General features: G+C 43.5%; 1 protein-coding gene across 1 annotated transcript; it reads left to right on the top strand.

The window, feature by feature from the left end:
• The first annotated feature begins 4,427 nt into the window (after window positions 1–4,427).
• Window positions 4,428–11,715, top strand: LOC136427078 (long-chain fatty acid transport protein 2-like). The gene is made up of 10 exons (XM_066415796.1): window positions 4,428–4,977; window positions 5,481–5,659; window positions 6,376–6,585; window positions 7,895–8,056; window positions 8,526–8,650; window positions 9,298–9,492; window positions 9,921–10,011; window positions 10,433–10,631; window positions 10,775–10,872; window positions 11,182–11,715. Exons 1-10 carry the CDS (start codon window positions 4,658–4,660, stop codon window positions 11,487–11,489), a joined length of 1,887 nt encoding a protein of 628 aa, XP_066271893.1. The 5' UTR covers window positions 4,428–4,657; the 3' UTR covers window positions 11,490–11,715.
• Window positions 11,716–14,025: the final 2,310 nt, after the last annotated feature.

Here is a 14,025-nt window from a genome sequence, read left to right as displayed (position 1 = left end):
GCTCGTACTTGACTGCTATGTCAGTACGTAGCGAAGCCTGTTTTTGCTTGTTTATGTTTGTTGTTTTATGTTCGTGCTTTGAAGTACCCAGACGCCTCTGTCTCTATCATCACAGCAGCAGCCCGTCTGTGAGGCTTTGTCATCATCCGGAAGAAGTCAATTACTTGTCACACCCCTGCCCGTTTATGGCATTGCAATGTTTATCTTACCATCTCTGTTTATATTATTGTATCTGACCTCTCCGTTTTAAACTGTCATACTTAGATCGTGCCTTCTGCTGATTACGAGTAATTTTAAAGAAGTGGGGACCACTTCTCAGTGTACGGGGGAGTATTGTAGTAGAGACATTTACTGTGCAAGATGTTACTGTAATTACAACAGGAAGACGAGCAGTCTATCCCTGGTGGTCAAGAGACACCAGACATCTGTTACTGATTACTTGGTAATAAAGGGGATGGACATCTGTCCATCTATATCAGTTCCCACAGGCAAGCACTGTGTACAGACGTCAATCCTTGCTCTCCTAGCTAGTGCCTTTATCTACTCAACACTGGTGGCATAGCGGTGGTTGCCGTTTTCGAACGGCCGAACCCGCCTCGACGCAAGCCTTGGCCAGCTACCATGCCGCCCGAGTCGCCCGGTAGCGATCGAGACCAGCGGCTACTAAAGCAAGCTCCGTACCCGTCCGTGCTGCGATGATATGCCTGCCATCGTGCCACGTCGACAGCCAGCAGCCCCGACTCACCACGCTACCACGCCGTCCGTTTAGCCAGCCTGCCGCCGTACTACACAGACCCAGCTCGCCCGACGTGTCTCCATGCCGCCCTCTAACCAAGCCATCCTGCCAGCCGACCACGTCTGCCATGTGCCCAGGCGTCCGGACTCCCTGCTCGCCGTCGCTGAGGCCAGAGCACGCCGCCGATGTCCTGATGCCACCCGCCGCCGACCACGTGCGCAAGACCCCGTGAGCGCTGTCCTGCCGACCACGCTGCCGTCTTCCTGACCCACCATGCCGACCCGATTGCGACCCAGCCCGCCTACCCCTACGACCAGCCTGCCTCCGACGGAACCCGTCGCTGCCCATCCGTGATAACCAACGTGACCTTCTACCGTGAAAACTAGCCGAACTGTGAAAAAGTACTTCTCCGCGTATCCTGCCGGACCACTGAACTTTGTGCAACATCTCGAACTCTTGTGGTTTAATTGTAGCTAGGTACCATTATTGCACGATGTCTTGTATTATTGTATGTTCGTGAGCCTACGGGTGACGGACCCGCCAGGTGGACTATTCGTAAGCCTACGGGAAACGGATCCACCTGGTGGACGCTATATTGTATTGTTTTGTATTGAGACCGCATGATGCCTTTCCTAGATAGAACTGATATGCCTACGGGACGGTCTCTATGCTAGACGTGACATGATTGTGAGTTGATATTTGCCGACCACCCTGAAGCTGGGTAATGTCGGATACTGCGTTAACCATGCTGCGGTAACGTAGAATTTGCTCGTACTTGACTACTATGTCAGTAGCGAAGCCGATTTTTGCTTGTTTATGTTTGTTGTTTTATGTTCGTGCTTTGAAGTACCCAGACGCCTCTGTCTCTATCATCACAGCAGCAGCCCGTCTGTGAGGCTTTGTTACTTTTGTAATCATCCGGAAGAAGGCAATCGCTTGTCGCACCCCTGCCCGTTTATGGCATTGCAATGTTTACCTTACCATCTCTGTTTATATTATTGTATCTGACCTCTCCGTTTTCAACTGTCATACTTAGATCGTGCCTTCTGCCGATTACGAGTAATTTTAAAGAAGTGGGGACCACTTCTAAGTGTACGGGGGAGTATTGTAGTAGAGACATTTACTGGGCAAGATGTTACTGTAATTACAACAGGAAGACGAGCAGTCTATCCCTGGTGGTCAAGAGACACCAGACATCTGTTACTGATTACTTGGTAATAAAGGGGATGGACATCTGTCCATCTACATCAGTTCACACAGGCAAGCACTGAGTGAAGACCTCATTCCTTGCTCTCCTAGCTATAGTACCTTTATCAACTCAACATAAGTGATCCGTTAAACTCGACATATTCGCATGTATTCCTATACTTGTACGTAGGTTAATCGTTTGTATACCATTATTTCTTGCTGTTAACACGATATTTGCCATGGGGAGAACACTGACACTCATTCACTCTCTTTGAAATGTAACTTTATTTAAAAGCCTTCAAAAAAGAAGTCAAACCCAACCATAGTCAACCTTAGTTACATAGAACTTTCACAGTAGACTAGATAAGTATGTCGATTCCCATGTATATCCATGTACTTGTTTGTCTGCAATTAGCCTTCGGGCATGAACTTGCAATAAAGTTATTATCATTTAAAAAGTCAATGCCATGGAGTTCAAAATTAGATGTAATTTGTAAATCACCATACGTGCCTGATATATGCATATTGCTGGCAGCGCTTTAATGTTGCAGTCATGTGTAAAGTACCCAACAACTTATAACGTTGCGTTAAATGATTCAACTCGAATCTCTTCGCCGTTTCCTCTAAATCTGACAGCCGAACCAGGACTTTTGGGATAAAATGACGGAGCGTTTGATGCGATGGAATGGTCGCGATAGTTTAACATGCCAGGAGACCGACATGAGTGAAGGAAGTATCGAAAGCAAACAAAACCGAACGTCGTCGCGACTTTCATATCTAAGCTGTACTTTGAAATTTATCGCTAGAGGCCGCTTCCGTAATGTCGATCGTGTCTTTACCGTGTAACACATGATGTAAGTGTAACAAAACGCCTCCCCAGCACATTTTCTCCTCTCCTCGCATAGATAATGGTTTTATCACAAATCCTTGCTCCAAGCCTACATGAATGTTATAAAAAAACTAATTATATAAAGGCCATACTTCTAGGTATAAAAATAGTGCCCCCTATCTGTATGTGTGTGAATGATGTTCAGCACCAGGGGCAGGTTTGTATGTATGGATGGTGTTCAGCACCAGGGGCAGGTTTGTGTGTGTGTGGATGGTGTTCAGTACCAGGGACAGGTTTGTATGTGTGTGGATGGTGTTCAGTACCAGGGACAGGTTTGTGTGTGTGTGGATGGTGTTCAGTACCAGGGACAGGTTTGTATGTGTGTGGATGGTGTTCAGTACCAGGGACAGGTTTGTATGTGTGTGGATGGTGTTCAGTACCAGGGACAGGTTTGTGTGTGTGTGGATGGTGTTCAGCACCAGGGACAGGTTTGTGTGTGTGTGGATGGTGTTCAGTATCAGGGACAGGTTTGTGTGTGTGTGGATGGTGTTCAGCACCAGGGACAGGTTTGTATGTGTGAGGCTGGTGTTCAGCACCAGGGACAGGTTTGTGCTTGTGGATGGTGTTCAGTACCAGGGACTGACAAAATAGGTATTAGTAGTTCAATCTTTTATCACTAGCGGTACAATTATCTTTTAGTGGCATGAGATTGACAAAATCAAACCTTGCAGTTTCTCGGCTTTCGTGGTTCCAGGATCCGATATTTGCAGCAAGCTCGGCACTTTTGAGGGGTACGGCACGAAAAGGTACCAAGGTTAATTTTTGGGGCACGTGAGTATAGATAGACGGCGGTGATGACAAGACACTCTGTGCTCAGTGAAGTTGTCGATAAATGAACAAGAAACTAAACGTCCCTTTGACTTGAGAACCAGGACCTTGTATGCACGAGTAATGAGAAACCTTTGTAATACGTCATTCAAAAATGTCATCTAACGTTACTGTTCCTGATAGTACACTGACAAAACGATGATTATGATGATTATCTTTTTATAGACAAACCCCATGCGATCATGGGCAGTCGAATTTGAATAGCGCGGTGGTTCTACCGGCTGGGAAAACAGTCATCATTGAAAACAGTGAATTTTTAACCGCCCGTAATTAAAAACAGCTTTCGGAAACAACTGTTAAAACTGATAACAGAGGCCCCATGGTGGGTTGTCTGGCGTCCAGCAGTGTTCTTCCCGGTTACTGTAGATGGGGAAATGTTCGCAGGGATTGTAGTCATTGTATTTCTCGGTAGGGAGAAAATTCGCAGTGGTTATGTACGTTAATATAGAAGACGGAACAAAAAGTATAACGTTAGCGGTGGGTCTAACATTAAGTTGGTGTTAAACAGGTGGTCAAGTCTGAAGAGGTCACCGCAAAAAAACAAAAACCACATGGCCACTGCAAAAATTTCCCCTTTTACAGTACCTAAATCGTCCTCTGCCATGTGTTGATTTATTTATTCAGTCTTCAACACATCTGGGTAGCGCTTGGGCCTGGCAACCTCGAGTTTCTGTCACTTCGGTTCCTCTCTCAAAACTGTTCACTCTTAGAACAGTTTGTGCTAGTTGAATTGTGTGTATCAATCACGTTCTGTGTTTCACTTCAAGGTTATTGGCCTTCTGTGAGAAGCCAGACACCGGCTTCATACCCAGCTTGTTTTCAGTGACAGCTCAAGGTTACTGCAGGATAAAGTTCAAGGGTCGAGGTTGTTCCGCGCATTGTTGACAGGAGAGCTACAAGTTGAACTTTGCACCGTTCGCACGGCCATGGGCGTTCCTATGCACTCCAACAGTAGAGTTACAAGTAACGTTACGAACTGAACCGGTTTGTTTTATAGCTAGAGAAAGTTTGTGAAGATGTGGCCGGATGAAATCGACAAGAAGACTGTCCTGTACGGGACCGGTGCGGTAGGCGGGGCAGTAGCGGCCGCTGCCGGGCTCTATCGCTTCCTGTACCCGTATGCTATCCGGGACCGCTACCAGGCTCAACTAGAGATGGCCGTCATCGAGAAGTTCACCAACATCATCACGTCCGGCGGGACGCTGCTGACGCAGTGGGCGGACGCGGTGGGGAGGCAGCCCGACAAGCCGTTCCTCCTGTCCGGTGCCGAGGTCCACACGTACCGGGACGTGGACAACATGGCCAACAGGACAGCCAACTTCTTCCACCGCAGGGGGTGGGTAATAACGCTTGAGGGTAACTTTATGATAAATACACATGGGACTGGGATTGACGTTAATCTATATATAACGTTACTTGTCTATATGGTCTATCGGTACAGGGTAGGATTATCTACAAGGCAATAGCATGATATTAAGTTGTGGCCGTAGATTTCTTACCGGTATGCCTTTGCAAAGCTAAGGTTTTCGGCACTGCGTGTATGTGTGTCTGTCTATCTGTGTGTAACACGATAACTCAAGAATGCCTGGGTAGGTAGGTCTTCATGAGACCTCGAAATGGTGCCCCCTATCGGCTCATTAAGACACTGCAGGAAAATTTCCAGTTTTGATATCTTGCGTTCACAATTTTGGGTTGGTAGATTATAAAAGCTCTTGATGTTGGGAAGAAGTGACAAAGTTGGGCCCTCTAGCACCTTTCTTTTGGAACTGCAGGGGGCATTTCACTTGCAGACTTTGAAACAGTAAGAAGGGATGAATTACTTTTCCACGCCTCCCGCAGTTTCCGGAAGGGGGACACGGTCGCCCTGCTGATCTACAACGAGCCGACCTTCGTCTGGACGTTCCTGGGTCTGGCGAAGGTCGGAGTGAAGATGGCGCTGCTCAACACCAACCTGAGGGGGCAGGCACTCATGCACTGCTTCAGAATCGCCGGGGCAACCAGCCTCGTTGTGGGACAAGGTAAAGGGTCAAAGTCATGATATAACAGTTATGATATATGTAAATGTCCTTCAAATGACCTAGGAGTTTTTCCTATAATCCCTTGCAAATAGGCTGATGTTGCACTGGTTTAAGTGGGTGCAAAAAGCCTCGTTGTGGGACAAGGTAATGGGGTCAAGGTCAAGTAGCCTAGGTAATCCCTCGAGTAAGGTTTAGGTGTTCAAGCCTTACTTATTGGACAAGGTGACAGGGTCAAGGTCATCATTTACAGTCATAACAGTTATTGAAAGCCCCAAAGAGTCTTGTAATCCCTTGTTTGTTGGTTTGTTTGTTGGTTTGTTTCATTCATCACCCTTCCCATAATCCTGTGCCACAGGTGGTCCTAAGTTTGCAGTAGTGTCATAACTCCAGTGGGTTTAAGTATGTTTGATATGTTAGATAATGTAAGATGGTAAAATACAGCATGATAGGATATTTTTTTTTACAACTCAGTTTACCAAACAAGCAATCATGATGTAGCTTAGAAACTGGGAAAACCTTACCATAGACTGACAAGAAGTGGTCAGTTTAACTTTATTTGCCTGATGAAAGAATTTCAATCAAGCATGAGAATCAAGAAACTCTTGATATTCTACGGGGTCGTGAAATCTTCAAACTCTTTTTCTGCAAGAAATTCAGACACATTGCTAATCATATATACTTTTTACATACATAACATATTTCTGGCCATCTCTTAGGACAACCACTCCTCGACGCCACCTTGGAACTCCTGCCGGAACTGCAGGAGGAAGGTGCAACCATCTGGCTGCAGGGCTCGGCTCCGCCCCCCGCGGGGGTGTCTGCCCTGGATGGACTAGTCCAGCAGGAGTCCGACCAACCACTGCCGTCTCCGGTCTCCATTACTCCAGCAGACACGCTCTGTTACATCTACACCTCTGGAACCACAGGTGGGTCACTGTGCACCTGTACTGAACACCTGAGTCAATGCATTCATTTACAGTCAAACCTGCCCAAGGCAACCACCCAGTAGCCTGGAATCCATCCTATTTAGCTTCCGGTCGCTACCCAAGCTCCGGTGCCGGCAGCGGAGCTTGGGTAGCGGTCGGAAGCTAAATAGGCTGGACTCCAGGCTAACCACCCGGGGGACCGAGGAAAAGCGGTCGTGTTGGACAGGTGGTCGCCTTGAAGAGGTGGTCGCCTAGCCAGGTTTTACTCTACCTCCACAGTTTTAAAGAAATAACCCAATGGCAGTCTCTGTTACATCTATACTTCGGGAATCACGGGTGTGGAGAAATGAGTTTTTGTATCATTCTTTTATTGTTTACAAAAGTCATATACGGTAATGTCAATGGCAATGGATGTATTGAAAAAGGATAAACGTTGTGACGGTTGTGTTATTGAAGCTAAGACTTAATCCATCTAACACAAGTATTGCTCAGTAAACAAAGAGGTGTGGATTTCAAATGTTTGTTTTGTTGTGGTATTCTGCCTAATACACTGTTGTTTCAGTCCTACGCCTGTCTAGATCTGTCTACATTAGAACAGTGGCTGTGGGATCAACAATCAACGACTTTTATTCCTTTCTCAAGTTAAAAAGCTACATTACCTTCTCATCCACTTGTGATAGACTAGAATGGATGACAAATTTCTTTGTTCACAACCAGAGAGTTGATACCCAGACAATGTTTTTGGTGATGGTCTATCACCTTCCTCAGGGAAACAGTTTTCTGCTGCAGCTACTTTAGGTGCTGCTGATGCAGTGAAAATATTGCCTTGAGAGTTAACAAAACATTGGCTGGGTATCATCTCTCTCTGTTGTATGCAAAGAGCTTTGTTATGCAGTGATTTACCTGATTTAAGGACCTCAACTATGTACCATGATACTTTTTGTAGTTTTTTGCAGGATAAGCGACTTTGCTGGATAAGCCTCGGTTGCGTCGTCTTGGCATAACAGTTACCAGAATCCCTTGACATGCCACCAAAGTTGTGTCTTTGGAAAAGGAACTTAACACTAAATACCTAACTTCAGCCAGGTGTAAAAATGGGCACCTGACTTCAGTTGGGGAGGTAAAAGGCGATGGAAGGAGAGGGATGGGATCCACCTTCCTATACAGTGTACTGTGCCCTAAACACAGTGGTTAACATACCAATGGCCCTAACGGCCTCAAAAGGCTATTATAATGGGGAATATACTTTTACCTTTTTTACCTTTCACTCAGATTCAGAGCGTTGACTGACTACCTTTTGCCACCGCAGGTCTCCCCAAAGCTGCGATTATTCCACACTCGAAGTTCATCGTCGGAGCAAACAGTCTTCTCCACATCCAAGGGCTGACGTCCGAGGACATTCTGTACGTCACCCTGCCTCTGTACCACTCCAGCGGGCTCCTGCTCGGCATCGGATCAGTCATAAGCAAAGGTGCAGGACTCATCCAATGTGAATCGAAGTTGAACTGTAATTGTCAATGGACTTGCGCTAATTTTTTACCAATCAAATCCAGTGTATATCACTGAATGAGTCGGTCGTGTTGTCTCTCACGGTTGAGGCTTTCCGTGCCAGGCTGGAGGCCTGCCAGCCTTAGCCTGGGACCTCCCCCCCCCCACCCACTTTGCCCCTGATGAGGTTATCTGGGGGTAAGCCTAAGTTGAAGTTGAAGTTTCAGAAAGGCTATTCTACGTCTAATCTTACATTGATGATATTCAGTTGTGTGGTAAAACAGGTCCCAGTCCTTAATCACTACTTGTACACTACTTGTACATGATGTTTATCATACAAACTTTTACCATACAAATTACACTGTTATTTACAGATGTTATGAACATGAACTGAGGTGTGTTGATCAATTTTTCACATAGAAACTTCTTCCTTTGCTCCATGTACGTTATAGGTGCAACAGTAGCGCTCAGGAGGAAGTTTTCTGCCCACCATTTTTGGGATGACTGTCGACGCTACAACGCCACTGTGATCATCTACATCGGAGAGCTGCTGCGGTACTTGTGTACTGTACCTGAGGTGGGACTGAGATTATATACAGTCAAACCTGCCCGAGAAGACCACTCAGGAACCGATAAAATCAAGTCAATGTGGACAGGTGGTCACTAGAGGCAGGATTCTTAATGCTTGTGTCAATGCAGAAAATTATCCCAATGGTCACATTGGCCACTGGTGTAGAGGTGGTCAGTTGTACAGGTTTGACAGTTTAACTGTGAACACAATATACAATGAACATTTGCTAGCAACCTAAGCCAAAAGTTATATTAAGTTAGCCATTAACATTTCGAGTACTGTCCACCCCCCACCCCTATAGTTTCACTCAATTTGAGCTAACACCTCGTAATCGGCAAAGCTGGGTAATCGGGAAAATTGAGCTGACAAATAGGCTTTGAAAAAAAGTGTTTTTTACAGTAACTGACAGTGTAAAACATTAAAAACATAACACAACAGAATGATTTAAAGATAATGATGTGTTTTTTCAGCATTCATCTTGTTTATTGAGAAACCCTTTAGCCAAAGGATAATCGCCCAGGGTTCAGAATAAGAAATACATTCTCATTGATCTAACCATCATACAAAGTTTCTCTCCCCCAGCGCCCAGATAATCAGTATGATATGTTATGTCAGCATTCAGCAGTCATGTTTATAGCTTTTATCTCCCTCAGCGCCCAGATGATAAGGACCACAAAGTTCGGCTGGCGTTCGGGAACGGTCTCCGGCCGGACATCTGGAAGCAGTTCCAGGAACGTTTCGGGATTCCGCGGATCGGAGAGTTCTACGCCATGACGGAGGGGAACGTGGGACTGACCAACCTTCACAACAAGGTCGGGGCAGTCGGAGTCGCTTCTCCTACATATAGGGTGAGTCTTTATGTCCATCATTCGATCGTTCTAGGTTATATTTCTAATGAAAGGATGCTAGCTTGCCTTAAACATACTCGAGGCACCTCCTCGGACACAGGACCCCCCATTTTATGTCCTTTCCAAAAGACAGATACAGCCCCAATCGAGATGTCCTGACCCAGGATTGAACCAAAGGTCTACCAGTTAGCAATTAATTTGAAATAGGAGCTCACCTGTTTCAGCATGTGTAATGTGGTAAGAAAAGATAATAAACTTGAAGTTCATAGAAATTATGATATGAAGAATCTGATTTGCATAGATATTGAGCAAGGGCTGTACTATCTCAATCTTCAATGAAAGAGGAATACATACAATCATGTACAACTCTGTCTACATAGTTCTATTTGCCACTGGCTGATGTTCTACAATAATTCCACTTCTTTCAGAAACACCGGCCCTTTTCAGTGATCCAGTGTGACCTTGACACTGGGGAGCCAATCAGAGGGAAGGATGGGAAGTGCACGGAGGTCAGAATAGGTCAGTTGAACTTCTTATTATTGTGCACCAGTCAGTGGTCAGGTCTAGGAAGAAAATACATTCTGGTAAGCCGATCGATCCTAGCAAAAACCTTCCCTTGTTGCCCACCGGCAAGGAACATAAAACTTTTGATTTGACATTTGAGTGATAAAATTCAAAACAGAATTCCAAAATGTTTTATTTAGTCTTACAAATTTTCTAAACAGACTTCCTGTATTTCCCACTCTCTAGACGAATCCCTACCTACTGACCCTAATTTTTTCTGGACCATTATCGGAATAGTTTCAAACTAATTACAAATAGATTTATTGAAACGACAGAATAAAATACAAAATGATACGTTAAACTTCTGTGAAGTTCGATAAATAAATAAATAAACGAACTTAAAGATATCCCAGGGCTTCTGAACTCCCTGTTCCAGATCAACCAGGCCTTCTCGTGGGTCCGACCGACCCGGGTACACCCTACACCGGCTACCTGGGGAAACCTGAGCTCACCGAGAAGAAGATCTTACGCAGCGTCTTCCAGGACGGGGACGCCTTCTTCAACACCGGAGACCTGATGGTGATAGACAGGGACTACTTCATCTACTTTGTGGACCGGGTGGGAGACACCTTCAGGTGGGGGATATCCATTATACTGGCTGATTCTGTATTATATATGGGAATCAGCTGGTCAATAGACAATAAGCTGGTTCATGGTTTGATGCAATTTTTGTTGTTGTTGGAATTACATTTTGCGTTCACTGTTTGTTCTGATCTAGATGGAAGGGTGAGAACGTGGCGACCACTGAAGTTGCCCAGGTTCTCAGTAAGATGGAGGGAGTGCAGGAGGTCAACGTGTACGGGGTCAAGGTGCCAGGTCAGGGAAGTTCTAAAAGATTACTTTAATCTTATAGTTAAGTCGTTGATACATCCCTAGAAAATAAATGACTCGAGGAGTCTTTCTGGAAGTTGGTGTATAAGAGTCTTAAAACAACCACCCCTAGGATCCTTTCCATGTATGTGAAATTCAAATAAAACAAGCAAACTAATCTCATAGAAAACATGCAACTCCTGTTAAAAAACCAATTCAACTTGACGTTAAGCTTGAAATCATCATCACTGACTTGGAATAACCCCTGGATAATTGGTAAAACACAGCTTCTCTAAATTTTCTGTGTGTTTTCAGGTCAGGATGGTCGTGCAGGCATGGCGTCCATCATTCCCCAACCCGGACAGAAGCTGGACTTCCGCCGCTGGTACAGGTACATCACGGCCAAGCTCCCGACCTACGCACGACCCCTCTTCCTCCGACTCACGCAGCAGATCCAGGTCACCGGAACCTTCAAGCACCAGAAGGCAGCTCTCGTCAAGGAAGGGTTCGACCCCACAAAAGTCACGGATCCGCTGTTTGTCATCGACAATGCTAAGAAATCCTATGTTCCATTAGACGAGAAAGCCTACAGAAGGATTGTAATTGGGCAGGCTCGTTTGTAGTTCAAGCCTCGGCAATTGGAATTTACATTCAAGTTTGGTGCATGTTTCATCCAAAATAAACAGTGAATGTGCGGGATCCCTCTAGGTTGAAACTCGGTCCTCGTAAAAGTTTCTACGACTTCCTCTATTGGTTGCAAAAGAGTTCGAATGAGACTTGTGTTTTTTGATAAGAACTCTGAACACTTAATATTATCAATCTGATAAATGATGTTCAATTTCTGGTGTTTTGTACATTGTACCTAGCTTCTTGGCTTGAATCTATCTAAAATGCAATTTACCTACAGAGAGGAATGTGTGACTCCTGAAAGCAATCTGTAGGTGGTGCTTTATACACTGTACAGACATTCATGTATATAAGATAGCAGATGAATCGGTTATTTTGTTAATCTTTGCTGCATTTCTACTGCGTTTTCTAAAATCAGGACTGGTGCATGATTTAATTGTATGTGCTGCCCTCCCAGACATACATGTATGCAGTCTTAATAGTGCTCAACACATATGTACGTACTGACAATGATCATTACAAATGTTTGTAGATTAATTTTTAAATTGTTTTTTTCCTTACATAATAAATTGGGTGTCAGTTGGAATTGAATTCATCGAATTAAGGTCTCAATATGAAAGTAAACTTCACATTGATTTTTTAAGATTGAGACTAAATGATGTTCCATTTTAGCGAGTTTGGAATTTATCAAATCCAAAGTAAAAACAAACTGAGAGTGGATAATTTTAGTATGGTCCAGTAGCAAGATTTTATGCATTTCATATATTCTACCAGTATCAGTGAATGTTGCCAAATAGTGAAATTAATGCATACAGTTCTATAGTTTGAAAAATATTACTTTAAGATATGTCTGCCTAACCATTTAGAATTGTATGGTGTAATGTTTCCAAATTGATGTGAAAATAATACAAGCAAACTTAACTTAGATTTTTATGAATTTTCTTCAAGTCATTGACATTGAATGTGTACATCTCTACTCAAGCATATCAAAATGTGACTGTTTCAAAACTTTATCCAGTTGCTTGAGTAATTATTTTTGGCGTATCTTACTACCTGGATGTCTAACTTTCATCAACGTATATCAAAACCCTGTTTTACCCTTGAAATGAGTGGCTGACTCTTTTCTAAGTTTAAAGGGCATAAGACACCAAAATACAACATTGTCTTATTATCTGAAATAGGAATAGCATCATTGAAGGAATATAAACGTTTAAAACAAATACACACCCTTCCGATGTTATTTAACATTGAACCACCAGAAACAATACTTCCATGGATCCAGCTCTTTATTCTTATCTGATCTTCTCACCAGGTGATTACATTAATCAGTGACTAATGCCAGCTCATGACGTCACAAGGAAGACGGCAGCCAGTTCGGAACCTTACACAACGGCTTGGCAAAAACATTATTTGATGAGCAAACAGTGCTTGATTATCGTGATAACATTTAATTAAAGGACTTAACAATATATATTTCGCTTTCTTGTGAAAATAACGTTCTTTCCAAGCCGTTGTGCAAAGTTCCAAATCGGCTGCCATGTTCTCGTGACGTCATGAGCTGGCAAGTCACTGATTAATGTAATTACCTGGTGGGCAGAATCAAAATCTGGAGGTATGATGTTTTCATGATTCGATGTTCAATAACATCCAAAGTGTGAATATTTTGTGAAAATGTCTATGTTATTATACAATAGTATTATGTTTTATGTAATTTCCGGAAATTCTTAATGTTGATGTCACTGGTGTCTTATACCCTTTAAAGGGAAACTAACAGGTGACTTCACACTGTTCACCTGCACTCACACCACAACACTCAGACCAGGTGTACACGGATATCGTTTCTTAGATTTCATGATCATTTCACCAAATGTTTTGTATGCGTGACAATTTTTCAGTGTAAGGCACAAATACAAAGTAGATGGTTTTATATCCTATTTTACACATATTTTCTGTCATAGATAATTACTTTCACCACAATCAAGTATTACAATGTTCAGATTCACACCTCAGAATTATGACGTTCAAGTCGTTTTGATCCCTTATTAATATACAAATGTACGGTCCCTTTTTAAACACTTTCTTGTCTACAATAATTCAATACAAGGTGATAATGGGTACTTAAAACTACAAATAAAGACTACTACTGAAACTATTGCATGGCACATAAACACAATTCAAACTCTACAACTGGATGAAATTTGGAAATTTAGTTGCAGACGTTTCTAGTGACATCCATCATTCTTCTTCCGAGTCACTAAAATGAACTCAGGCAAAACGAATACAAAGCTAGTTATTCTAGCTGGGAAAACCGGTTGAACATGTCAAGGCCAGTAAGTAGTAAGAAACTTTAATGCAAATGTCATAAAATGTAAATCATGTACATCAGGATAGTTCCTTAATCTCCAAATTTTATCCAGTTGTAGAGTTTGAATTGTCTTTACATATTGTTTACCTGGATGTCTAACCTTCATAAACGTATTGCATGGCACATTTGACAGTTACTGCTCGCTTAAATGCAAAGCGCCGTAGTAA

Source organism: Branchiostoma lanceolatum, chromosome 2 (genome assembly GCF_035083965.1).
Source record: "Branchiostoma lanceolatum isolate klBraLanc5 chromosome 2, klBraLanc5.hap2, whole genome shotgun sequence".
Classification (NCBI taxonomy): Eukaryota; Metazoa; Chordata; class Leptocardii; order Amphioxiformes; family Branchiostomatidae; genus Branchiostoma; species Branchiostoma lanceolatum.
The sequence above is the reverse complement of the archived record's forward strand: the minus strand, read 5'-3'. Positions and strand labels throughout refer to the sequence as shown.

Coding starts and splice junctions, on each gene's coding strand:
- LOC136427078 (XM_066415796.1), top strand. CDS start 4,658: ATGTGGCCGGATGAAATCGACAAGAAGACTGTCCTGTACGGGACCGGT. Junction 5,660..6,375: donor CAGCCTCGTTGTGGGACAAG/GTAAAGGGTCAA, acceptor GCCATCTCTTAG/GACAACCACTCCTCGACGCC. Junction 10,012..10,432: donor GTGCACGGAGGTCAGAATAG/GTCAGTTGAACT, acceptor TCCCTGTTCCAG/ATCAACCAGGCCTTCTCGTG.